Source organism: Ixodes scapularis, unplaced genomic scaffold (genome assembly GCF_016920785.2).
Source record: "Ixodes scapularis isolate PalLabHiFi unplaced genomic scaffold, ASM1692078v2 PGA_scaffold1__304_contigs__length_218370807, whole genome shotgun sequence".
In the NCBI taxonomy this organism is placed as follows: domain Eukaryota; kingdom Metazoa; phylum Arthropoda; class Arachnida; order Ixodida; family Ixodidae; genus Ixodes; species Ixodes scapularis.
In genome coordinates, this window is record NW_024609846.1 from 96,208,322 (window position 1) to 96,234,846 (window position 26,525).

A 26,525-nucleotide genomic window follows, 5' to 3' on the forward strand; every position below is an offset into this window, starting at 1 on the left:
GTTCTCCTCCCCCTCCCTCTTAAATTTGACAAATATTTCTTAAATTTGTGTTTTTATTTAATTGTAGAACATTTTTTGTACATTTTATACCAATATTTTAACTTTTTTTGAAGATTGTAATTTTGTTTTGCTAAACATTCATATAGAAGCTAGCGCTCCTGGAAGCTTAAACAGCTTAAATATCCCGTCTGCCAAGCCTTGCTTTCGATCGGGATTTCGATCAATCGCTTCTACAACTTCTACTGAGAGTAACGTCGGTGTGTTCAGAAAAAGCTTAGAAAAATGCCTGATTACTTAGGAGACGACATGCGAAAGCCAAAAAAGGAGGAAAAAGAGGAAAAAGAAGAGGACATTAAAGGTAAATTTCTTCAAAAATTGGGCAAATTTGTTTTGGAAACATCGGAGTAACGAGATTTTGATGCGTCACTGTCGTGGTTCCTTCTCTCGAAGTTGTGCAAACTTTTCAAGACCGAAAATTGGCTGTCTGAAGCCCGTTGAGCATCTCTCACAGTGCTGAAAATATCTGAACAGAATATCGGTCTCATTTCAACGGACATCAAACTTGTAACGTCTCGCTGATCACGGGAGAGTGATGCATGTTCAAGATCATCCCAGGTTGCATGTCGCACTGCGCTGCAACGGTCAAATTAATGCCCCTTATGTAAGAGACAGCTGACTTCACGCTGTATAAATTTTGCTACAACTAAATCGGCACCATCATCAGCATAAAAAAAAAAAAAAGAGAAAAGGTTACAGCAACATAACGTAATATTCACAAGAAAGGTTTGTCATGCCAGTTCGAAAACTTGCGGTAGAGGAAAGGTACTTTAAAATTACCCTAGTAAAAAAAAAAAAAAATTGGGATGTTTTGGTGACACAGGGTGAAATACGAACATTATGACGGTGAGCTATGCATGTTGAAATGTAAGGTTTTGTTGGTTGCCTTTGGGGGGGGGGGGGGGGGGGGGGGGGGGGAAGGAAGGGGCGGGGGGGGGGGGGGGGGCTTAAAAAGTGAACTGTTTTGATGAAGTTTGTGCATCAAGTACAGGTGATATATTTCTGACAATGGGGGAAATTAGGTAATGAAAAACTTGCTTTCATTGAGCTTAGAGTCGTGGTGCAAGAGTACTTTGAAATGAAATGCTGTACTCAGTTCACTTCTTAATAGTCAAATCAGATGTAGGTGTCTCTATTGCTACATAGCATTTTCTCATGAGTAAAGCTATATGCACTCCGCTAAACTCATATAAAACAAATGGTCACAAAGAGTTTTCAAACTGGTGGCATAGCATAGGGTCTAAGGTGTCCGCTTTATACGCAAGTGGACGCAGTTCGATCCGCGGTGGGCCTACTTTTTTTTTTTTTCCCCCTTTTTTTTTCAAACATTTTGTTTTGTCGAAGCATTTGGCAATATTTACAACATTTTTTTTTTTTTTTTTGCGATGAACATTAAACTAAAGCAACTGAATGTTGTCGACGAAACTTCGCAGAACTAAATGGTAGCGAACTCCCTTTCCGGAGGTGCGATCGGGGATAGCGGGGCTTCGTAATTAGCAGCCGCATACTGTCGCCGCAAAGCGGCGTGAACGCTGGCGGGGGGCTCTGGTAACGAGCTCCCCAATGATACACGCGCCGTTCGAAAAGGGTGGCCCGAGCGGCATGAGCTCTCTGCGGAGAGCATATAGCCATTCCGTCTGAAGTGCACTCTGGAGTGCGTATAGGTTTACTCTTTTCTCATAGCTAGCTCTCACTTATCTTGTAGGTTACGTTGTTGGTCCAGTTGGTTCATCTTAGTTAAACATATAAAATAGCGCAAAAAAAGACAAGGACAAGAAGTAAACAGGACAAGCACTAACTTTCAACTAGTTTTACTCGGGAAAAGCAAAGCATATATACGCACCACATGGGAAGCAGCAACACATCTGGCCAAGAATTCATACTTCAATGTTGTAAAATTTGCGTTGATAAAGGATTCTGGAAGCTCGCTGTTGGTGTCTGTTTCGCTGCAGCTTAAATCACAACTATTGATGCTTGCTTGGACATCATTCATTCATTTATTTATTCATTCATTTTGAGTGGCCCTCAAACAGCATGAGACCTTTTTAGTGGTGCACTTTCCAGATTAGTATGTAACGGCAAAACAAAATTATGAATGGGGAGAGAAACTTTATCTGCCATTCCGGTGCTTTTTAAGCTGCAAACTATTATTCTGCTGTGCCAAGGTTACACTGCAGAAACGGTATTTGAGGACGTGAAAAGCAGGAATAAGTGTGACTACTGCCGAAAGAAGTCACGTGCAAGCCTTAAAGAGCAACTCCGCTCAATTCCGAAGATTCCAAGATAATGAGTGATTTCACATTAAAGAGCCCTAATGAAAGACACTACTCATTTGCTTCGTGAGAAATTTTATGTACATTTTTAAATCCAATTTTAAGCACGAGCAGAAATCAAAACTGAAACTTCGGCTCCATTGGGCAACATTGGCCTCGGGCCGCCAAGAAATCCAGGCAGGTTTAGAAATACAGCAAAAGAGTGGGCAGGTTGGCATTGGGGGCACATGGGAATACACCGAATGAGGGAGTACAAGGGGATATGGGTTGGGCTTCTTTCAAGAGTAGAGAAGCGATCAGAAAGTAATATTTGAGGGTACACAGTGGGTAGGGACAGTGGGTAGGCAACTCGGTGTGTTGCAGTTTGTCGGACCGTTTAAGAAACATTTAGACAGAACTAGGTCGTAATATTTGATGTATGGTCTTTCTTAGTGATACTGAAGGGGACTTCATTGTGTTTTCAAAAACCAAATTGAAGCGGAGTTGCCCTTTAAGTGGTGGTGCCTGTTGAATTGAGAAACTCAAAATTTTGTATCTCTTTGTTCCAGTTCTCGATGAAGGAGACATCGCACTACTCAAAACATATGTAAGCAATTTTTTTTTTTTTTTTGCTATGCTGTGGTTTAGACATTTACTCTTGTTGTGCTGGGGAAAGTATGATAACATATGACACTGCTGTGTTCTGTCTCGTGTTCCCAGGGTGCTGGACAGTACAGCAAGACCATCAAACAGGCTGAGGACGACATCCAAGCCATTCTCAAGCGTGTCAATGAGCTTACTGGTGAGCCACGATTATTCATAGCTCAACGGGGCGGTGCCTGTTTCTCAGCACTGATTGTTCCTTCTCTGCATGAGGGCTAGCATAGCTAAATGTCTCATCAAAAAGAAGGCTGATGCTTTTGTAGCCTTTGCTGATTATAAAGGAACATTGGACGATTGTATTTAATTTTTTTAAATGGTGTTTTTATGCATCTTGGGAACATAGCATGCTGCCCAATTTTTTGTAGACATTTGTGACGCATATTTTTGTGCCTACGAAAGAAGTAAAGAAACCGAAACTCAACAATCTCCATTCTTGTTTCTGGGCCTCCTAAAGCGGAGGTGACGTAGGGAAGGACGTCAAGTGTGAATAGTTGATATCGGTAGTATCTAGGAGATCGAGACTCTGGTTACCGCGGTGGGTTATAGCAGTGCGGTGGCGCGGTCGTTTAGTCAGATCTGTCAACATGGACGGCAATGCCACTCTCGCGAGCGAGTTCGAGCTTTCGTTCAGTGACCCAACACAAGCGGAACGGGAGTACGTGTGTGGCGGCCTCCGCCATCACCCGATGAAGACCGCCCAGCTGCTAACGGGTGGCCGCATGCCGAAGTGCCCATAGTTGCTTGTTGGCCGTTTCGCGTTCAGCGTAGCGAATAGAAAACAATTATGCTGCTTTATTTACGGTTTAGTAATCATTTCCGGTCCGATTTATACTTTTCATGGTTATTCAAGCGGAAACTAGAACAGTATTTCTAAAAATCGCGAACCAAAACGTGATCGAGGGCACGTCTCTCGTTTCGACCAATCGCTGACATGTCTCTTGTGTTGTCGCGCTTCTTGGCCCCGCAAAGGTCACGTGAGCCGCTTCTCCTGGCTTCTCCTGCAACTCTCGGGACGTCGCCCCAGTCGATCCCGGTACGATTATTACCGCAACTGTTTATATTGATTTGCGCAGCACACAAGCGCCGGTTTCAGCTGAAATTTGGGCAATGTGGCCTGAGACGTGCCTGGAACCCAGTTCAATCGCCAAAAATATGTCCAAAATTGCCTTCATTGTCCCTTCAAGGGGAGACACTACCCACAAAAGTCAACTTCTTGTACCACTTGCTTGATTTCAGTCAAGTTTGCAGTGGAAGTTTATATAAGTGGCAAGCCCACCCTGCCAAATTTTATTGTCCTAAGTCAATTCTAAAACTTGTTACGAATGTTACAATGTGGAAGTCAGTGTGTTCGCTTAGGAAGACTATCGTTCTAGAATGAAATAACAATTTGTGATTTTTATGTGTAATATAGTCATAGGAATACCCATAGCACATGCCCAGCTAGTTATTTTGCTATATTGTGTTGTTTTTCATAAGTATAACTCCATAAGAAGATTAAATATTTTTTTCATCTCCACGCTTTTTTACAAATTTAGTTTTTTAGCATAAAAGAATGTTAAAGTAGAAGAACTAACCAGCCAGGCATGTTCCTCACAAAAGTGTATACCAGAAAACCACCAAAAATAATTCTCTATTGTGTAATAGGAAAATGATAGTCTTCCTAAGGTGAAATTTGTGCCGAAAAGTGGAACGGAGAAAAATGCATTGAAAGTGCTCCAACCGCTACCTTTTCTTTAGCACCAGTAGACCGAAAATAATTTATAAAGAATTAACTATGCAGTGTAAACTAATGAAACTTTCTGGGAATACTCTCTATATGTTGGCGAATGTAACTAAAACATATTTTTTTTTTTCAAAATCCACCTTTTTTATAGAAAAAGTTTTTTCTTGGTAAACGACTATGGATGTCTGATAAGGTACTGTCTACAATTATTTATTATGAAATGCAAAGTGATTCTTTTTAGTTTCTTCTTTATTGATGACGAGCCAAAATAGGGGGTTAGTGACTTTAGTGGTGCCAACAGCATAAGGGGTCAAATCCAAATCCTGAAAGAATTTATTTCTTTTTTCTTTTTTGTAGAGAATCAGAAAAATGGAATCTGGATGATGCTACTTTCCTGCTTTTGCAAAGAAGTTTGGCTTACCGAAGAGAGATATGAATACGTATCATAGGGGGGGCCAACCCGCGGCTCGTGAACCTTATGCGGCTCTTTGGGAGCCCCAGTGCAGCTCAGAGCTCCCTAGCAAACCCTCCCTCCCCCTTGCAAGAGCAAAAGGAAAGACAAAAAAATGAAAGACGTTTACAAATCTCTAATGAGAAAGTAGAGCACAGCTCTTGAGGAGGGGAGGGTATGCCCCTTCCCCTCCTCCTCTCTCCTCCCCCTTTCTTCCTCCTCCTCCTTCCGCTGAATTTGTTCATGGCTGACATGACACGAAGTCGTGACGTCAATTTCTCCTCTAAATATACTGGGGAAATTGAATTGCTGTTGAGGTCACGGGAAGTCAATTTCCCTGCAAAATTTAGCTGGGAAACTTAACCCAAGTTTAGCAGCAAAATTTAGCAGGGAAATGTTTCTGCCAAATTTCCCTGCTAACTTTGGCGGGGAAACATCCCATAGTGCAACGCGCATGGTTGCGCCGACGGCGACGCTGCTCACCCCGGAAACGGGCGCCTAAGAGCTGTACTCTAAAAAGGCAGTTTGTATTTTGTCAGCTTCGAGCCTTGATATTCACATCGAACAAGGTCCTTGTTTTACGAATGAGGACTCATGATAAAAAAGCACACTGAACAATCCTTTCATGAGTAGAATTTGCCGTAACCACCTGCAAAGAAGCATTTTATTTTAATGCACAAGCATTAAGTCTCCCATGAAGTGGAGCTGGCGACGTCTGTAACCACAAAAATAACCACAAAAAAAACGCTAAAGGAATTCTCAGGAGCTGGCAGCATCTGCAATTGCTGTAACCGTAAGAAACGTGAAAGTCCTAGTGAAACGGCTCCTTGATAGCCATTGGCTGGGATGCATGCACATAGTTCCAAGGAATGCCACCCCACAAAGAAGCCTGCTTCCTGACGCTCCGGCTCGTACGCCAGGAAGGAGTGCACTCGGCCACTGCTCTCGTGTCAGGCGTTGCCGGAGATGGGGGCGCTGCGGCCGCTTTTGCTCCTCGGCGCCGAGGAACATGGCAGCGCCTGAGGCATCTATATCGTCGGCAGCTGCAACCTGGGTAGTAGCGAAACGTGGCCGTCCACACCAGTTCTCCGCAGACGAACTAAGGAAGCGGAAGAACAATATTGATGCTTTTGCATTCACAACTCATAAGAAGTGCTTAGGAGTCCTCGGAATGTTTTTTTTAAGTGCCATGTATTCTTTTTTATTGCAGTTCTTCATTTAAATGGTTCCTTTTTGTGGCTCTTTCAAGTGCCTGTCTGGGCAACTCTGACATATCGTATGATGTGTGCTTTGTCATTATTGTATTTTGCAATATTTTGAGCTGGTGTATTAACTGTTTGGCCAAAATGTAAAACCGGTGCATTTTTGTGCACTGTAAAAGATTTAGGTTCATTTCAAATTGTTGATACGCATTCAAATGTTGTGTAGCACGCATTGGTTAGAATTCCTGTTGTAGCCTTCCTGCAGCTTCGTTCTGTCAGCTTTGAATGCTAAAAGCAGGCACATGTCTTGCTGTAGGCATCAAGGAGTCTGACACTGGCCTGGCCCCACCAGCGCTCTGGGACTTGGCAGCTGACAAACAGACGCTCCAGAATGAGCAACCACTTCAGGTGGGCTGTTGGTTGGGTTGTCAATTTCTTGCACGATTCCTATGATCCATTAGGGTCTCTTCATGAAAGGTTTATTTTTGTTTGCTCAGAAACCCCAAAGGAATGAAGAAGCTATGTAGGAGGTGATAAAGATCATTGCTGAATTTCTTCATCAACTTTGTCGGGATGCCTTAGACAATCATTGTTTGAGGCATCTTGATCCCCCCCACCCCCCCCCCATTATTTTTTTTAAGTGTCAGAATAGGACACATACCATAAAATAGGGAGGGGGGGGGGGGTCACCCCGCTTTCACTGAAAACGGTTAATTTAGACATGGGCACTTCCGTGGTCAAATCGGGCACTTAACGTAAAATTTGCAGAATTCCCTAGTTTGGAAAAAGTTAATAGTGGGCGCTTGAACGAAGTGGGTGCTTCCATGGTATATTACAGTATGTCACGAAAGGAACTTTCACCGAAAAATGTGTGCAGTATTTATGTTACAGGACTTATTTGAGCAATCTCGAAACATGGTTCTGTTTTGGGGTCAACATCCAAAATGCTAAATAGCTCTCCCGCAACATAAATATTGTTCCAAACTTTTTCTTCCTTTTATTTTTTTTTTATTTTTGCGGGGGTGGGGGTGGGGTAGTTTATTTTATAACATAAATGTTCTATTCAGGCACTAAAAAGTGTTCTTTTAGGGCCCTTACACATTGAAGAACACGGTTGAAACATAAAAATAGCATGTTTGTCAACAATCGGTCAACATGTTCGCCAACAGGCTCTGTTGCCCGGCAACCCTTTCAGATTGTGGGAGTGGCGACACAACGCAAACAACAACGTTTCTGCAATGTGATAGCCTTTCGGCAGCCAAAACGAGCAACAAACTGGGTTGCCCGGTTTACTATTTGAGCGAATTTTGTGCTGCCAACATAACTCGTACAGCTTCCACAGCTGGGTGTCCTGCCACTAACTTGATTTTTTGCTATAATATATCCAAATACAGTATAGACCACTTACAACGTAACCGCTTATAGTGCAGGACCGGGTATAACGCGGCTTTTTTAAACCACCGGTTCGCCTCCCATTGAACTCCATGTAATTACATACCGCTTAAAATGCAGGCGGGCGAAGGGAAATACCGGTTATAGTGCGGTTTTCGGAACAGCCCGGCGACCGCGCCGACTGACCGACGCAGAGAGCACGCTTCCCTGTGCAACACTAAATAACGGCGCGAGCCGCAAGCGGCACTCGCAGTGCAAGGAGGTTGCTCGAAGAAGCGGGGAGAAGCGAAGAGAGAGGCTTCAGTTGCCATAGCGACGGATGGACGCACGCACGTGTCGTTCACGTGCGTACGTACGTCCGCTGCGTTGGAAACGTTGGAAACAATCGCAACGACAGACCAATCGCAGGTCGAGGAGAAGTGTACGCGCGTTACATGCCGGTCGCGGGCCGGCCGGCCGGCTGCTTCTATCCGCAATCATGGCGTCGGTTTTGATCGTCGACGTAGACGGCGTGGTAGAAGCTCATCATTCCGCATAAAAGCGCTATCCTTGACTGAATTTTCGTCGTGTGTCGCTATGATAACCCAGCACGTACTAGAGGGGAAGATCCACCTACTCGTGCGGCGATGTTGTGGCAGCACTCTCAAGACGGCAGAAACGCCCGTGTCGTTGTGTTTGTTTACTTCGACTACAGTGGTGCTTTCTAATCATTTGTGTTTTCGAACATCGCCCGGATTTCTTATTTGGAGCATTTCATGCCTGTGCTCAAGTTGAAGGTATTACTGGCGCGTACCGTATAAAGGATGCGAATTTTCACGCGTTTTCATCGTCGGAGAAAAGTGATTAGGGTTAGCAATCCTGAACGCTCGCAACGTCCGTCCGCAACCCGCGACGCCGTTAAAAGGCTGCGCCAGGCAAAAGTCGCTCATTTCTTTCAAAATGTGTGACACACTTGAGAGAGAAGTGTACTTGTCTGGTGAAATAAAGACTTTCCTCAAACTGAGCTTTATTTTTTATCTGACATAAATAAATTCTGTTACAAAGGTAAGAGGACATGCATTTTGGCCTGAAAAATTTATGTTTTGGTTATAGCGCTGTACCGCTTATAGTGCGGATTTTCGCAACTCCCGCGACATACGTTATATGCGGTCTACACTGTATTGGGTGGTTGATGATATTTATTGATAGTGAGGTTTTATGTGCATCTGACACCTTAATGATTGCTCAATGGAGTCACTAGGGGGGTGGCGGGGCAGACCGCCCCGGTTGCAGCGCTCAGGTGGGTGCAGCTGGGCAGTGAAAGGCGTGGGATGGGGGAGGGTGGTCGTGACTGGCCACCGCTCTGACCCTAGTGACGCCACTGTCAATCTGTAACTTGGAAAGCAGTTGTCAAAAACTTCACAGCTATTTGGTTGTTTTATTAAACAAATGTCGAAATTAGAATTGTTGGTAATGATCAACTGACATCGTGGCTAACTAAATAAAACGCAGTGACTACCGTCTTGTTGAGAAAAGTGGTGAACTTCATGCGGGAAAATGAGCAACGGCTAAATACTTTCATGACCAAATGCAAACGTTCACAGCGTTTTCTGTTCGATCCTCCAGGTTGCCCGTTGCACCAAGATAATCAACGCGGACAGCGACGACCCCAAGTACATCATCAACGTCAAGCAGTTTGCAAAGTTTGTGGTGGACCTCGCCGACTCGGTGGCGCCAACTGACATCGAGGAAGGCATGAGGGTCGGGTGAGGACGGTTTGCATGTTGCTCCTCCGCTCTTGCAGGTGGCTTTGTTCTTGAGCCAACAAATGTCCCATGTGTACTGCAGTTGCCATACAGTTTCTTCGACGCGCACAAGGATGGCCACTGCTTTTCCTTTTACAAATAGATCCTTGGGTCAAAGTTAGCAGACCTAGTGGTGTAGGCTGGGGTGGTGCTCATTTAGGTTCAGCACCCCCTGAAATTAAGCCGATCCTATAATATACCCTACATGCATTTTGACCCTCCCTGCATCCCAAGTCATAGATGCGACCCTCACCCCTCTGAAAACAAATCCTGGCTATGCCGCTGGTCAGACCAACTTTGTATTGATGCTCGAGGAAGTGTATCCTCACGAAACCTTCTTCTGAAGGCCCAAAAGTTTCTGTCATCTACGGTTGCTGTATAGAGACAGAAAGTTTAAATTGGAAAATTCATTGTGTGAAAAGTAGATCATGGCTTTGAAAAAAAAATTAAGGTCTGCTTGGTCCGGACGCCAATTTATCCGGTTCATTATGTGATTGTAATTATTTTTTCTTGCTCGGCGGAACTGTGATACCTTAGAAAGGCGAATGGCCTATGCAGAATAGGACATCTGCGTTGCATATAACGAATGCAACGACGAGATTAATTATGAAAAGGATGGCAACGACTGCATGAATTGTCTATTTCGGCGAGCCAAGATCACCATATTCCGTTACGAGTCAAGAAGGTAGGGCGAGGGAAAGGAAAACTTGGGAGGAGGAAGCAGATGCAGTGATGTGATTGCTGCGCCAATTGCGCCAAACTGCGCCAAGGGGCTAACCCTGCTACATCCTGCTACATTTTGCCAAAATATGGGTAATCTGCGCCAAGCCTGCGCCAAAGGACCAGTTTTGGTCGCCTTTCAAAACCGAAACTAAACTGAGTACCGTAATTGAGCACACATGAGCTAGGTGGTGGAAACAGCCGTCCGACACAAAGTACCCTGCATCAATCATTCATCCGGTCTTGCATGGCTTCTCCCCCCGTCTCTCCTCTCACGTCTTTTTTTTAAAAAAAACATTTCAATGATTGACGTGGGCGTGGGCTGACGCTCCGACGCTAGCGTGCTGCGTACCAGCTGTGCCGTCATGCTGTGAAACGAAACCATGTTTTTGCGCGGCGGGGGTTACTTTATGGGCTGAAGCACTCGCTCCTAAAAGCAACGGCCGTGGCCAAACTATATTTGGTCTGTGCCTGCCAGTCACCATGGTCGCGCGACGTCGGATTTTGCCGTCCCCACGTCACTGCAGTTATGGCACTTACTAAACTAAAACGTAAGGGCTGCCGCATGTTCATCTACAATCCTGTTCTTGTTTAATACGCTACTACAAACATCCCTTTAGCTCAAAGACTGCTGTGTCGAAGTATTGATTACCTAGGTTTCTGTCGCTAGGCTTTCTTTCGAGACATACTCCGGTACGTGAAAAATCAGCCACGAAAGATGTTGGTGAAGAGAAATAAGCTGAAGCGAAGAAGGCAATGTCCGCATGCTCAACCCGCACAGTGTGCTTATTTGTCTCGAGTTCAGTCGTTGCCCAAAGCGCTCCGAGAACTTTTTGATCCTGGCTCGTGATGTCTTGCATCGATGCGCTCAGGTTCTTTTTTTTTTTCTCTGTTTAGCTTGTTCCTCGCCTGCAGTCCTGGCAAGCCCGTGCCGCTGGACTGCTTTTTTTTGTTGTATGTTGGACAGCTACATTTTGCATACAGTTTTGGGAATTAGTTGGAGACGGTGCGGAGTGGCATGGTTTCGATTGAACAGCCATCTCAGCTCGCGCAACAATTTCGCATTGCACGGCAGTAGTTACGTGTTTCATCACTTGGAGACTGCTTCCATTTACTATATTACTAGTCAACCTAATGATGTGATATTTACTATTAAGCTGCTCATTTTCAAATAAATTTTAATATGTGCAGTTTGGTCCGATATATTTTTACCATTTAACTGAAGCATTGCAAAATGTGTCATGTCATTGGCATTTCGGTTACATGTTGAAAGACTCCCAGGTTGTCTATCTTGACAATAATTAGTTGATTGCGGCGAGCAATGTGTCCTTCGTTTGTACACCACTTGAAATGAATATCTTTTCTTTTTTTTCTAAAAATATCTGCTCCAAAAGCAACTTTCGCAGCTCCGAAACACTGTTTTAGCTGCTCCAAAAGCCAGTTTTGCTGCTCCAAAACTCCGTTTTGACTGCTCCAGAAGGTGCTCCAAAACAGCTTAGGCCAATCACATCACTGCAGATGGAACGCTGGAGAGGGGAAAACCTCCTCCTCTCTCCAGCGTTCCGTCTGCTTCCTCCTCCCCTACCCTCCTTTCCCTTGCCCTATTTTCTTGAGCTGTAACCTACTACAGCAGGTCATGGTATACAGTGCAAAGCAGATTGTTGAGCCTAGATGACTGAAGTGGCTCAGTAATGTTCTGTACCAAAAGCACACGCGTGTCCTTTCTGACCTGTCTATTTTTTACTACGAATATCTTTTTTTTTGTTCTTTTATTTTCTAGATGTTTAGTGACCATTTCTTATGCTCTTGACTCGGGCGCCGGAACTTTGAAGCCATGGGAAGCCAGAGGAGGTGGCCCAGTGCCATTTAGAAGACAAGGCCCGTGCAATATGTCACCGTCAGTGAATCCCCTACCTGCCCCAAGTGGCAAAAGCGCCGGAGCTCATTGAGAGTGTGTGACAAGGCGGCAGACGCGTGTATCTTGGCGCCACACCTAGCTTAGTGCGACGAGCCGAGTGGTGCCGTGCGTACTCGCTAGGGATGATGTCGGTGCAGAAAAGGCTCGGGCCTTGTTTTCTAAGCAGCATCGGTCGGCCTTTTCTTGAAAACGCCGCAGCCATGGTTCTCGGTGGTGCTCCCTCCTGAGGTGCTTCTTTCCCATGTTGGCAGGGTGGACCGCAACAAGTACCAGATCCACATCCCCCTGCCGCCCAAGATCGACCCCACAGTGACCATGATGCAGGTGGAGGAGAAGCCCGACGTGACCTACACAGACGTGGGCGGCTGCAAGGAGCAGATTGAGAAGCTCAGGGAGGTCGTCGAGACCCCCCTGCTGCACGTGGGTGCCCCCTTTCTTCTCTTTCTCTCTGTCTGTCCATCTGTTATTCGAAGTGGTACGAGTTATTCTTCTAGAGTAATTGAGCCAACGTTAAGGTTTGCCGCTCTACCTCTTTGATCTCCCTTCCTTCGTCTGCCCATACATCTATTGGCCAAAGTGCTACAAGTTACTCTTCTAGAGCAAGGGCCTGTTCGCACGTACGCTACCGCGCTACCTCAGTGCTATTGTTTGGCGCTAGAAATCGCACCGACTTCGTTGATGCAGCACTGACTTCATGCCATATTAGTTATACAGCGCTGATAAAGCGCCGCATCAGTGTGGAATTACCGTATTTACTTGCATAATGAACGCATCCCTCAAAACCGGTACCAATATTTGGACTTTTTTTTTGAGTCCAGCTCTTAGGCGCCCGTTTGCGCTAAATTTTGTGAAAAACATTTCTCGCTCAATTTAGCGAAAAAATTTCCCCTCTAAATCTAGCGGAGAATTCTTTCCGCTAAGTTTGGTAGAAAGAATTCTCTGCCAAATTTAGCGGAAAACTTTCCCTGCTAAATTTAGCGGAAAGTTTTCCCTGCGATTACGGCGACGCCGACACTGACGGCACCACCCCAATACCAATATTTGTACCAATATTTGGACTTTTTTTTTCCCTCGCGTAATCAACGCATTTCCAATTTTCGGCTCCGTGAGCCTTGAATTGTGTCCAATTTATCTAGCCACCAAGCCAATTTTCTTTTGTCGCCAAGCAGTCAGACCAAGCCAAGCCAAGCAAAGCCAAGCCGCTCTCGTAATGGCTGTAAGTGCGTAGTTGCAGTAGTTGCGGAAGTGATGAACTGCGAAGCCGAGCAGCGTGCACCCTTGACGAAGCTTGGGTTGAGGACTTGCCCAGCCTTGGACATTCTTCGCCTATTGGATGCATTGATTTCAACAAACACGCCGACGTCCGTGGTCCGCTTTTGGACGGATAAATCGTGAAAGGGGTTAGGCCTAATTTCACATACTCCGGGATAATGTGTTTATTAATCCTTAACAGAATTGCACAGTGAGATGCACGCTGCGTCGTAAGTTGAGAGTGTCTGGTAGCCCCTGGTAACAGCAGTCTCCGTAAATGAAACTTGATTTGTGCGAGCGGGCCTCGGCGGTCGGCGGTTGAGCTTTGTCCGAGTTCTCATACGCTTAGTCGCGCTATATACCCGAATGCACTGCCGGATATTAGCAATATATACCATCTAAGAACGGCTGCATTGCTTTCCGTGCTGAGTGAGCTTTGTAGGGCGCTTTTCCTTCGGCAAAAGGGACACTGAAAGCACCCTAAAAAGGTTTGCAATTTATAAAGCATGGTTACTGTGGCACGCCCCCCACCAGTCATCGGTGTGCCTCCATCAGTGGGGACGTGCCACAGTACGTTGCCTGGTCATATTGGCACCTAATATGACATTTGCACAAAGTCTGTAAATGCAAAAATTTTACCCCGCATAATGGACCCCCCCAAATATGTGTGAATTTTCCGAGAAAAAAGTGTGTTCATTATGCGAGTAAATACAATACATTCATCACCAGGGTTCCTAGTTTTGACTTGGTGCTGCACTGTATGCCAATCGGCCTTTGTTATGTTTATGTAAGGGTTGTCTTTTATGGGCGAAGCTTCTTAGGGTCTGGCCTTGTCTGTCCGGCGTCCATGCTCACATCGATTGCCATCCCACCTGTCTTCTTAAAAAAAGAAAAAAATGTTTGCACAGTCAACAGGATTCGAACCTGTGCGGGGAGACCCCAATGGATTTCCAGTCCATTGCATTAACCATTCAGGCACGACTGCGGGACGAGTAGGGGGCTCTGAGATGTGTTAGTAACTGAAGAGCTGGGGTTTCTGTCATGGATGAAAAGTTGCATGTAGCCGCTCAGCGTCTATACAGGAGAGGGCGCTGCGGTCAAATGCGTATATAATCGTGTTAAACTTTGCATGCATTGGCTCAACGTTTATAGACGAGAGGGCACTGCGGACAAATGCTTAACTGCGTTTATAACCACGATCCATTTCACTCATTCTCTTTCTGACATGGACCATTGACTTAGGCGGTGGAGATACGTTCCCACGGCTTCTAGCGAATCCAAGCTGATCCGCTGGAAGAACCACTGGCTCTGCATTTCACCGACCATAAAGCAGTAATAATGAAGTCGAAATGCAGCCTGGAACTCAGCGCTACCTATGAGCAATAAAAAAAAAATCGGCACCATCAGCACTACCTATGAACAAAATCAGTATCATCAGCACCACCAGAGCTTCGCCCCAATCAGCATCATTCACCCCCAAGGAGATGCGGTCATTTTATTTACCTCCCTTTTCCTTCATTCCTCTTTCCGGCCATCTGGAGTTTTCATGTTAAAGCGGCACTTAACCACCTTTGTGATGGTCTGTTTATGGTCATAACTGAATCTATGAGCTCTAAGAATCCTAGCAAAACCAAACATTACGTTCAGGCATGGCTGATTTTTCTATTAAAATCAATATCAAAGTTTGATGACCTTGGAACCATCGCGGACACCAGAAGGCGCCGTCGGACAAAGAGAAAGATTATTACAGAAAGTGTTTTAGTTCTCCCTTAATGTGAGGGTCAAGATAAGGAAGTTGGATAAGGGAGTTGGACTTGTTTGCTTTGAAAAGCAAATGAGTTAAAAAGTAAGTGCAGTGTGTGTACGTCTAGGCTGTGCAAGTTAGTCAGCCCCAATGGCCGTCTATTGTCTCTGCTCTTGATGAGAAATTTAGCCGGTGCAGTACGATCGGCGGCCCGGGGGCCTTAAACATGTGTCGCGCAGTAGTATCGCACGACTACGCACCGGTACGGTGCCCACATAGATCAAAGTGGTTAAGGTTGAGGCTCGAACAAACGAGTTTTTATAACCATTGTTTCAAGAAGGTGTCCTTCCTACATTGAAATTACCGACAACCAAACACATTTCCATCTTTTCCTATGCCCGACATTTTACCCATTGTTTTGGGCGGCACCAATGAAACGGTTTTTAAGACTTCTCGTCGTTCAAGCTTGCCACGTTGGCATTGCCTGTGACAGAGGAGACAGCAGTGGAGGTAACCCCAAGCAGTCCATTCTCAACCAAAAAACGTTCTCGCAAAATAATAGAAAACAAAAAAAACAACAAAAAACTGGATTCGCATATACTAACTATGTTATGTGTATGTTTCTTTGTTTCGTTTTTTGTTATTGTTTGAACTTTGTGGGCTCTGTCCATCGTCCTAATCTCTCGACGGTCTTTTGTTCTCGGAGCAGCCGGAGCGCTTTGTGGACCTGGGCATTGAGCCCCCGAAGGGGGTGCTGCTCTTCGGCCCCCCCGGCACGGGCAAGACACTGTGCGCCCGGGCGGTGGCCAACCGGACGGACGCCTGCTTCATCCGGGTCATTGGCTCGGAGCTGGTCCAAAAGTATGTCGGAGAGGTGAGGGAGCTGCCGCTTGTCTCGGCTTTGTCAGTAGTAGTAGTATGGTGGCCGGAGCGTGTCTCCGACCGGCGTGCGTGCTGCGTCCTCAATTGCGGTCTGCCGACTTCCGCCCCGACGACGTTGTAGAAGGGTCGCGTTGCCCGTCTTGATCGTGGAGGTGGCGCGGCGGCAGAGGTGGACGTTCCGGATGCTCGCTTTGCCACAGCTCGCTCCCAGCTCAGCGGTTTGTGGAAGCTTGCGCAGCAACCAGTTAAAACGTAGCAACGAATGCGACGCCGTTGTTTACTCGTCGTTTTTGCCCAAACTTCATGACCGATTTCCGGGATTGCGGCGTCCAACAGCGTGCCGTCTTCTGCGACATCGTTTCTTGCTACTTTGGGACTGCTTTTAATGTGTGGGCGGTGTAGGATGTTGAACATGCTAATCAGAGATGCGTTTTTAGGCACCGTAGTGGTACTAGTATGTTTTTTTTTCTCAAAAGGTAGCAAACGATGGGAGACAGAAGAAGTCCCACAAATGATGCTGAAGTCGCGGACGGGTAAAGAAATGCAGGGTGTGGGGAGTCTCGAGCACCTTGTTATTACATTGCAACCAATGTGACTCGCATACCACACCCCGACTTTCTGAAGAAATGCTGAACTACCAAAAAATTATTTATTTTAAAGTTCTCCCCAAAAAACTTTTTCCTAAAAAAAATATCTTTGCTTAGTATTAACATTATGAGACCCATTTTGAGTCGGGCTCGATTCGAAAACATGATAGTTCGAGATAATTACCTTAAAAGAGACACATGTCACTTAATAGTTGCATATTTTAGGAAATTAAAAATTTCTACCTATAGACCTTTCCAGCGGCAGTCTCGAACGAAGCGATTTACAGCGCGTGTCCCTGGTTTTGAGAGTGTACGTCAGTGTTGCCCGACTGCACTGAGCTGTGGAGTTTCTCGTCAGTAGGCTGTGGCAGCCTGCGTTGGGCGCAATTCCGGACGCTGGTGGCGGCTGAATTGCCGCGTTTTCTTTTTTATCTTGTGTTCTGTGGCGAGCATAATTTATAGAGGTCTTTAAGAAAGCAGTTCTCTATTTTTGGGAACAAAAACAAAGAAATGAAAGCTGTTTTAGTGAGTCCGTGCGCGACAGAACAAATGCAACTTGAATGTTTGTTTTATTTTATGTTCATTGTTTTACGGCACTGTTAATTCAGCCGTGTCAATCTATAAAGGTCAAAATATTTGACCACACAGGATATCCGTACTGCAGGGATATTCCCCGCCCACAACATAAAATTCAATGAATCTCATCAATCGAACAAAAATTATATTGTACGTACCCCTCGGTGCCGCGTTATCCGAACAGGATTTGAGAAAGGTCTCAAATAACACAGCATGTCCAATATACAGTGTCAACGATAGTCACTTCACGACGATCGGACGGAATCTGGCCTGTTTTGGGGAACATGTAGAAGAGAGCTCCTTTTTTTGCAAAGCTTCATAGCAAATGAACGAACGTGCTTATTGTGTCGCCACACCCCGGACCCGACCCTATCAGCTAGTTCTTGCGAAGACCCGGAACAGAGCCTGAAAGGCTTTTTGGAGATTATCTCGACGGAAATAATCCTCCAAGCACGTCGAACTGCCTGCGTCGCGGGCTGCTTGACGTTCGCTCCGTTCGTTCGTTTCCTGCGAAGGCCGAGCGGGCTACGAGCCCTGGTATTCCCTGGTTCTCACTGTGGAAGATAACATACAAAGGGTAAGCATCCTAAACAGGCGAATAAAATAAAAATTTCCAAGAAAGCCGGCGAACTCGGAATGCAAAATGCAGGTGGGGAGCCACGCTGACCGGGTTTCCACAGCTCAGGCGGGTGCCAGAAATTTCTGACTGATAGGGGTCGCTCGATTCGCAAAATGGCGGCGGCCAGAGCGCTATTTTTGGAAAGGTCTATAGCAACAATTTTTGTGTGCCTTTAAATTTAGATTTTGTAACTTTAGCAATTCAAGAAAATTTAAAGTTTTACTATACTTTCATACACTCAATCTGAATGGAGTGTAAGGACTATTGCTTGTTCCTCAGAGTCATATCAGAGTTCAAGAAATATCCTGATATACCTTTTTTAGTAACTGAGTGACTTTTAGTAATATTCTCAATTACTTTTTTTTTGGTTTCCTCATCTATTTGAAGTGAAGCTGTCAGGTCACCGATCGTGTAGAAAATATCAAGATGGCAATATGACAATGTTGTGTTCCCAAATTCCAGATTAGATCACCCAGTTTACTAACTCTGAATTATAACAAGTATGTAAAGTGGCAAGAACGCTTGTTGGGCTCAACTTTTCAAAATGATTGTTTAAAAGCTACTTGATTACCACTCCAATACAAATTTCTTGTGTAGTGCACCGGTGATGATTGATACCTCGGCAATGCCATGTAGTTCGTGTTCTTTTCATATCAACATTTTTTTTTTTTTAGTGGCAGTTTTTGACTATACAAAAAGTTTGCAATTGTATACTTGCATAGCTCTTCTTTTACTGTCTTAGAGGATGCTAGTTTTTATTTATCTTTTTTTTCAGGGAGCACGAATGGTGAGAGAGCTTTTTGAAATGGCACGAAGCAAGAAAGCCTGCCTCATCTTCTTCGACGAAATCGACGCCATTGGCGGTAAGTGTCGGACCTTGTCGGTGCTTCCACAAGCCCACGTCACTGTCCGTGCTGGCATTTCTTCAAAGACCTGGCGCAAGGATTATATATTTTATTGTTAAAGTTTAGGCTAGTCGGTATACAGACATAATAAGAACAAAAACAGCTCGTAGACGAGGAGCACTGTAACCATTTACTTTGTCCTCGTCTTCACACTTTTTTCTTTTTATTATGTATGTATTTTAGTTTGAGCTGGAGCACACAAAGTTATACGAAATGAAGTCTAGGAAAAAAACGACAAACAAATCGGTGTGCATACTAGACAACACTAAATTCACACTCGGGAAAAAAGTTTTTTAAGTGTTTGGTTGGACATTAGGTAGTATGTCACAAAATCAAGTTTACACAAACAAAGCTAGTGCAATATTTACGTTGCAAAGCATATTTTGACTTGGAAATAATTCTGAAACTAACCTTTTTTTTTTTTTTTTAATATCTACCCCGAAATAGGAATTGGCTTTGGAATCACTCTTAACTCAAAATCTGTCTCACAACATAAACATTGCAATATCTTTTTTTTTTCTTCTTTTATTTTTTTTTTGGGGGGGAGGGGTGGTTATTTTGTGGCATAAGGTCCTATCTGGGCAGTTAAAACAAAAGTTTTTTGGGTGATCTCTGTATTTTGAAAGGAAGAGCAGTATAAGCTGTACCGTGTTAGTCCTGTCACTTCTTTTTAGCGTCAAAGTTTGAAATTGTCTTGCTTCAGAAATTACCTTGCTGCAGGAAGACGTAATCACGGGCGGAAAACCTACATAACTGGCAGACTGTTTTGTTTCTTTTTGCATTTCTCACAGGCGTTTGAATGTTTGACACTTGGAACACCTTTTCTCGCATCCACCCGAACCCACAGTCTGTCGTGCATGTCCCCCATACCACACCGAAACTGCCTCTCGAACTGCCGGTCGGCTGCCGCATAATGGCAACTAGCTTCCGCTGGGCCTGGCGTTCTCCTTCTGCAGCCGTGTGCCTCTCTCGTCACCTCACTGCACCCACCGCAGTCACTCCTGCATGGCTTTCACAGTACACGAAGCCCACAAGCAAGAGCCTTCGTAAAGCGCATAGTCCACCTTGCTGCCGCCGAGCGCACTCCGAGAAAAATCTCTGCTCCAAGAGCAATCTTCGGCTGCATGCTCTGTGCCTTACTCTTTATCGAGGCTACATTCCAAACCAGGGCACGAAAGTGCTACGCTCTTGTCCTATAAATGCCATGCATATATTAAGTGCTTTCAATCAATCAATGTATGGGTTCTTGAACTGGATTTATAGTAATCCAGATGTTCCTCAGGCTACCCTCAGGGGCTCTTCGAACTCCGAAACTTCTTTGACCGTCCCTTACCCTGTGTAAAGTGTTTTTCCAGTTTAAAGGCCCACCTACAGAATCGTCTTTTGCCAGGTAGAAAGCAGGCTCCCAGTTTCCTTCTCTCCATTCCCTCTCGCACTCTTCTTTCTCCTGCCCACGGGGGCATGTCTCTGAGCCACTCCTCGCAGAAAGGAGGAGGGCCTCCCTCTTTCTTGAATGGAAAGGAGGAATCAAGGGAGAGTGTTTTCCGCTCAGAGTTACGCACCCAATGATGCGTAACTCTGAGCCGAGCACTCCCCGATACGTTTGTTATTGTTCAAAACCTCCATAGGCCCGGAACCGCTTTATTCGATCCTTGCCGAGACGAGGAGGGGTTCATCGAGATAGCAAAGTTTGAGAACCCCCGAATCAATGAATCAATTAATTGCTGCAAAGAGTTCACAAGAAGGGTCCCGTCTTAATGAGATTTCCGTTGCCTGATCGACTGCGTGGGGCGTACCCCCAGGGGCCCGCTTCGACGACGGGGCGGGCGGGGACAACGAGGTGCAGCGCACGATGCTGGAGCTGATCAACCAGCTGGACGGCTTCGATCCCCGGGGCAACATCAAGGTGCTGATGGCCACCAACAGGCCGGACATTTTGGACCCCGCACTCATGCGGCCGGGCAGGCTCGACCGCAAGGTCGAGTTCGGACTGCCGGACCTCGAGGTAGGTGCCTTTGAATCGGACGTTGACTTGCGCCACCTGGCCTGTATTTTCAGGAGCTATGTAGAGTGCAAGTTTGTCTGCTTCTTTTGCAGAGTTTGTGATGACGTCAGAATGACGAGCTCTGATTGAATCCGATTGAAGGATAGTGGGTATACTTCAAAGCAAGCTGCCCTTAAGGTCTACCCGCTATCTTCAATCGGATTCAATTAGAGCTCAGCATTCTGACGTCATCGCAACCCCTGCAAAAGAAGCAGACGAACTTGCGCTCCGTGTGGTCACCGTTAGGATGAGAATTGCGGGGCATCTCTTTAATATGCCTGGCCACCGTCGCGCGCCCGTTGCACTCTGCAGTGCTTTGGTCGCATTTGCCCACATGGAGGCTCGTGAGATGCCCGAGCGTTGTTGACGGTAGGAAATTTGCGCCGGAGGCGAGAAAACGAACGAACCTCGTGCCATTCCGATCCTGTCAGTGACCATAAGTTTTTTATATAATTGCGAGGATTTAATGTAGCTTTATCGTCGTCATCAAACATAACTCTAGCCACTGTCATTGCACCGGTGAAGCGCTCGCTCCCTCACTCCGGCACCTAGACAACGACGGTTCGGTACGGCAGGCCGACATATTGGTGTACGGTGAATCGCTCGTCCTCGAACCACAGGCAGTTGAATTGTTTTGGTCGTGGTTGCAGCCTGCGTCATCTCTGCGGGGACCCCGCAGGCTTGTAACTTGCTGTCTTGTGTTCTCAGGGAAGGACTCACATCTTCAAGATTCACGCGCGCTCCATGAGCGTCGAAAGAGACATCCGGTTCGAACTCCTCGCTCGACTCTGTCCCAACAGTACAGGTACGTAAAGTGATTTTCGTGGTTCGATTTAGCCTATACAACGTCGGTGCATTGGCTAGAAATTCCTTCTTCTTTACTGGCATTTCCTTTAACACCACAGTATTGGGTAGGGTAGGACATCTATGTGGAGAGCAAGTCGTCTGCTCCTTGCGCAGGAGTTGCAATGACGTCAGAACGATGTTGAAAAGACAGTGGGTAGACCTCAATGCTAAATGCCCTAAAATCTACCCACTTTTTTTTTTTTTTTTTCAATTAGTTAGTAAGAGTTTGGCATTCTGACATAATCGTAACCCCTGTGCAAGAAGCAGACAAACTTAATTGCGCTCTGCATAGTCGGCATCAACATTTTTGTAGTACATTGTCAAGGCTAACGGTAGTTTCCACGGCGCTCTCATAGTCACCTCTGTGAGCGCACGCAAGTGGGACGCAAGATGAAGCTATGAGCTCGTGCAGCAGTGCGTGGCTGCGGCAGTGTGGAAAATAAGCTAACCCTGACAACATAGCACAAAATAGTTGACGCCAAATACAGTATGACCTTGTTACAACAGATCTGGTGTCAGCAGGCATTTGGTGATAACTAGGATTCCGTGTTTTCCGAGTTTATTGTTCGTGAAATTCGGAGGGTGTTTTTAGGAGTTATTTTTCACTAAACATTTCGGGATTATCAGATTTTTTTTTTTATATTCCTAATTCCCTGAAATTCTGAGTTTAATTTTACTGTTTTTAAATTTTTCAGAATAAAAATTAAAAAAAATAATATCCACACACAAACATACCCTCAATTTATAAGAACTCACCTGATCAAATGATATGCCTGCAACTGCATTTGGCATTGGCCAAATACTAACTGTCCCACGACAAATCTTGAAAATTGGCGTCACTTCAGGTAATGTCTATACTTGGAAATAACTAAGCACCTGGACGTAGTCGCTGGGAAGCAAAGAAGCTTCAGTTGTTCCTCCCCCCCCTCCTAGGAAATATACAGGTCCGTAGCTCTCACTGTAATAAAAGCACGATTTCCCTCCTCCTTTTAAGAAGGGAATAGTACATATAGTGTGGTCCAAACTGGAAATTGGAACAGTGGCTTTTCTCGTGACCCGATCCATTGTTGTGAACGAACCTTGACGCAAATGGGAAACTCCCTTTTGTCAGTAGCCCGAAGCTTCAAAAAAAAAAAAAAAAACCTCTCCTCAGGAGCATCAACCTTGTGCTCTCTCAAAATTTATTTGTAAAATACAGTCTTCTTTTCTTTTCTCGTTTTGTTGTTGTGGTTTTGATATTTCGTGTTTTTCGAATAAATTTGAATCGACAGACATTTCACCAAACATGGAACCCTAATTGTAACGTCCGATTTGAGAAGTTTAATTGGTCTTCCTATCTATCTATGCCGTCGAATCAGCTTCGCTTATGGCATAACATAAAGGCCCGTTCACACTCTTGCGACCTCTTAGAACTGGGTTCCTTAAAACCTCTTACGAGAGGACACACTGGCGCCGTCTATTGGGTAGCAGTGTAACCTTGGCGGTCCGGCATATTTTGTTTCTCTTACGCATTATCCTTTCTTTCTTGGCTCAAAAAACATTTGTCAACGTTTCAAACGAGTCTTTCTCACAGGTATTTCACACATTTGACCTCGGAAATCCTGCAAAACCTTCGCTCTTATGAAATGCAGTTCCAGGGTCACCGCATAGATGGCGCCAGGGTGCCAGTGTATTCTTTCGTCCGAAAAAACTTTAAGGGGAGACACCCCCTGGGAGGGTCAACTTTTAAACCCTTGGCTTAAAATTAATGAAATTTACAGGGTAGGTTGGTGGTCATGCTAGAGGGTGCGTAACAAACTTTCAGGTCTGTCGGTTAGGTGGGAAGGAAATCAGAGCAGCTTCTATCAGCAACACGCCCACATTGTTTAGTTAATTTATCGTCGGAAAACAATCGCAATATTCAAGATTTTATTCGCTAGATATCTGGAAAGTTTTTTTGTGAATGTAATTTATTTCTAGCAATTTTCTCTTCTGCAAAATTGGTAAACTTTTTGGTCCTCTGCGTCTTCGACAAAAAGTCAACATTTGTTTATAAAAGACATCTGGAAAGTGACAAAAACATTCCATAGCCGCATTCCATATTAAATTTCAGTCACGGAAAGTGAAGAGCGAGCCTTCCTTGGTATTGCCATTATCAAATGATATTTTGACTAAAATGGAATTTATACCAAAAAGTGGAACAGCGTTCAAAGTGCTCCAAACCCTACCCTTTCTTTAGCTTCGGTAGACAGAAAATAATTTATAAAAAATTAACTGTGCAGCGTGAACTAGTGAAAATTTCTGGGAATACTGTCTAGATGTTGGTGGATGTAAATATGTCATTTTTCAAAATCAACATTTTTTGCAGAAATATTTTTTTCCGGGTAAACCCTTAGAGGTTTCAACAAGTCCCGTCTCTTTCGGTCTTACTCGGTTGCAAGAGTGTGAACGGGCCTTAACATACATTCAGACGAAATGGGCTATATTACGGAATTTGCAAGTAGTTCACCATTCCATTATAGTGGATTCTCCGACAGCAGTCATTATTTCGGACATTACGTGGCTTTGGTTCAGGAATGGTGGCCACGGTGGCATTCATTTTGCATACCACTGCCATTGTGTTCGGCACTTTGCGAGGCTCATACGATCCAAATTGCGCAGTGATGACAATCGTAGGTGGAGCATTTCAGTTCAAAGTTCAAGTTTCAATAAACCAGTTTTTTTTCGAATATCCATTCTCATTTTTTCAACCTCAATTTTAGGACAGGCTCCTGTCATAATCCACCTTGGAGTTTGAAGTAAGAGTATCTGCATTCTCTACACTCCTTTTACAACAGACCAAAATCTTTATCACATAGGAGGTCCTTTGTAATTAGTTTATAGTATGTGGCGTGGACAGCCTTTTAACACAGGACCTGCGCAGGGGCATTGAACAGGCCCGTAGCTATGCTTTGTGTCATACGCAGGGTACAGTGCTTTGAAAGGTGCTTGCACAAGTTCAGTTTGCTGCAATTTTATTCGCGTGAGAGCCGTCTCAAGTTTTATTCTCTTAGGCTGGCTTGCTTGAAGTAACGACCATGAAAATGAGTGGCGTCTACGTGACCACCGGTCTTATTGGGCCATCATTCCCTGTGCTTTCGATAAAACTTGCGCATTTACTCCTATATAGATTAGGAATATAGAGAACTCTCCAAGAATAGTAAACAATATTTAAATACAAAGGGTTGACCCAAATTTTTTAGAAAAGATGAAAGGGAAGGAATTCTATACTGTCATTTATTTCGCAGCAATCCCTAGTTACCCTAACTAGAGCTAACTCTTCGACTGCACTGGCCGCGTCATTGTCTGACTGCAGACCATGATGCTGTTGTCGCGAGGCCTGCAATGTCACGAGCAACTATCAAAACACTCACAAGGAAAGACTTCTCAAAATGTCGGGATGGTGGCTGCATGACATGACTATCAGGTTCAGCCACAGCACTCCATGCTGTGGCGCTCGTCAAGCTTTGCCGCTTTGCGCTGGAGTGCTAGGACAGATTCGGAAGTTTTGCTAACTAGTATAACTTTATAAGTCAATCTTCCTTGGTCATGATTATAGGCCAACCCATAATTTTAGAAAAGGTTGACCTATATTTGAATGAATATGGTATCCCTTTGGCAGCCTTATGCGTAGCAATGAAAGGGTACCTGCGAGGTTTTCTAGCTTATCCCTCAATGAATGCAGCAGAGCTTCGCATGGAGTGCTACCGTATACAGTAATATAAATTTTGTATTTACTGTCATTAGGGTAAAATCATGCCGTGCTTCCGTAGGGCCATGTGCAACTGTCAACTTTGTGTGGTTTTTAGTTGAAGGAACATTGTGAAGGTGTTCTGGCGGCACGTTTTCACGTATAATAACAAATGCGTAACAGACACTGTAGATTCCAGGTCATGGCATTTCGCAGTAGTTAGTCGAATTTCTTACACAGTTTACATTCGCGTACACCGCTTCACTCGATTTACTAATGCAATATGTCTTGACAACTACTGGAAGTGCACTGCCCTATAGCGGGGATACACTTTCTGTCCTAGTGTACAACGCTCAGCGAGGCCGCCGAGGTCACAGGACTACTCGCACGTTACGTGTGAGCAGTCAGAAACCACGCGCTCCTGCGGCCATGTTGCCTTTGTCGAGCACTGTATGCCAGTCAACGTAAATTGATTTATCTATAGTCCGTGACAGGCCAGGAACCTGGTGGATGCTCTGCCTCCAGCATGTGCTCCTTGCCTTCCGCTGGGCTCCGGCTCTGCGTGCGACGAAGTGCGGTCAAAGGCAGGAAGCTCGCACTCAAGTCGGAGCATCTATCGGGTCATTAACACGTCACCGACCTTAGCGAAAAAGCAGGGCCGCGAATCTAAAGGTACAAAAGGTTCACTGCACCGCGTACAAACGTCGCCATAAATTTGTTGCACCGCTCGCAGGAGCGGAGATTCGCAGTGTGTGCACCGAAGCGGGCATGTTTGCCATCCGAGCACGGCGCAAGATTGCCACGGAGAAGGACTTCCTGGAGGCCATCAACAAGGTGATCAAGTCGTACGCAAAGTTCAGCGCCACCCCACGCTACATGACCTACAACTGAGCCCTCGGTCGTCCGCCGCCTCCGAGGATTTGTGCGGGGTACTGGCAACAATAAAATCTGTTTCCATCGTCGTTTGGGCGTGGCTCCTACACACGGGAAGAACAATCTTCCAGTGCATTCACATCCAGGATGGCCAAGATGTACCCTGTTCAGACTTTGTGGAGTGCATTGGCTGGTTCTAGTAGGAGTTTCGGCAAGTACAGTTGCGTAACAAGTTCATAACCCCACTAGACTGATGGGGTTAGTTCCGCCAAACCATCCTGTCGGTTCTGATTGTCAGTCTATGAGAAGGGGAAGGTGGATAATGTC

At 45.2% G+C, this 26,525-nt stretch overlaps 1 protein-coding gene across 1 annotated transcript; it reads left to right on the plus strand.

The window, feature by feature from the left end:
- The first annotated feature begins 208 nt into the window (after window positions 1-208).
- On the plus strand, window positions 209-26,287 carry LOC115315567 (26S proteasome regulatory subunit 7). Its single transcript, XM_029974756.4, has 11 exons — window positions 209-358; window positions 2,879-2,916; window positions 3,030-3,111; window positions 6,665-6,756; window positions 9,346-9,485; window positions 12,414-12,582; window positions 15,867-16,031; window positions 18,597-18,684; window positions 20,529-20,731; window positions 21,479-21,575; window positions 26,059-26,287. Exons 1-11 carry the CDS (start codon window positions 283-285, stop codon window positions 26,214-26,216), a joined length of 1,308 nt encoding a protein of 435 aa, XP_029830616.1. The 5' UTR covers window positions 209-282; the 3' UTR covers window positions 26,217-26,287.
- The last annotated feature ends 238 nt before the right edge of the window (window positions 26,288-26,525 follow it).

Bases quoted from the DNA above. Each gene is read 5' to 3' on its own strand.
- LOC115315567 (XM_029974756.4), top strand. From the start codon at position 283: ATGCCTGATTACTTAGGAGACGACATGCGAAAGCCAAAAAAGGAGGAA. The intron at 12,583-15,866 runs GTGGGTGCCCCC...TTCTCGGAGCAG, and splicing joins TCGAGACCCCCCTGCTGCAC to CCGGAGCGCTTTGTGGACCT. The intron at 16,032-18,596 runs GTGAGGGAGCTG...CTTTTTTTTCAG, and splicing joins TCCAAAAGTATGTCGGAGAG to GGAGCACGAATGGTGAGAGA.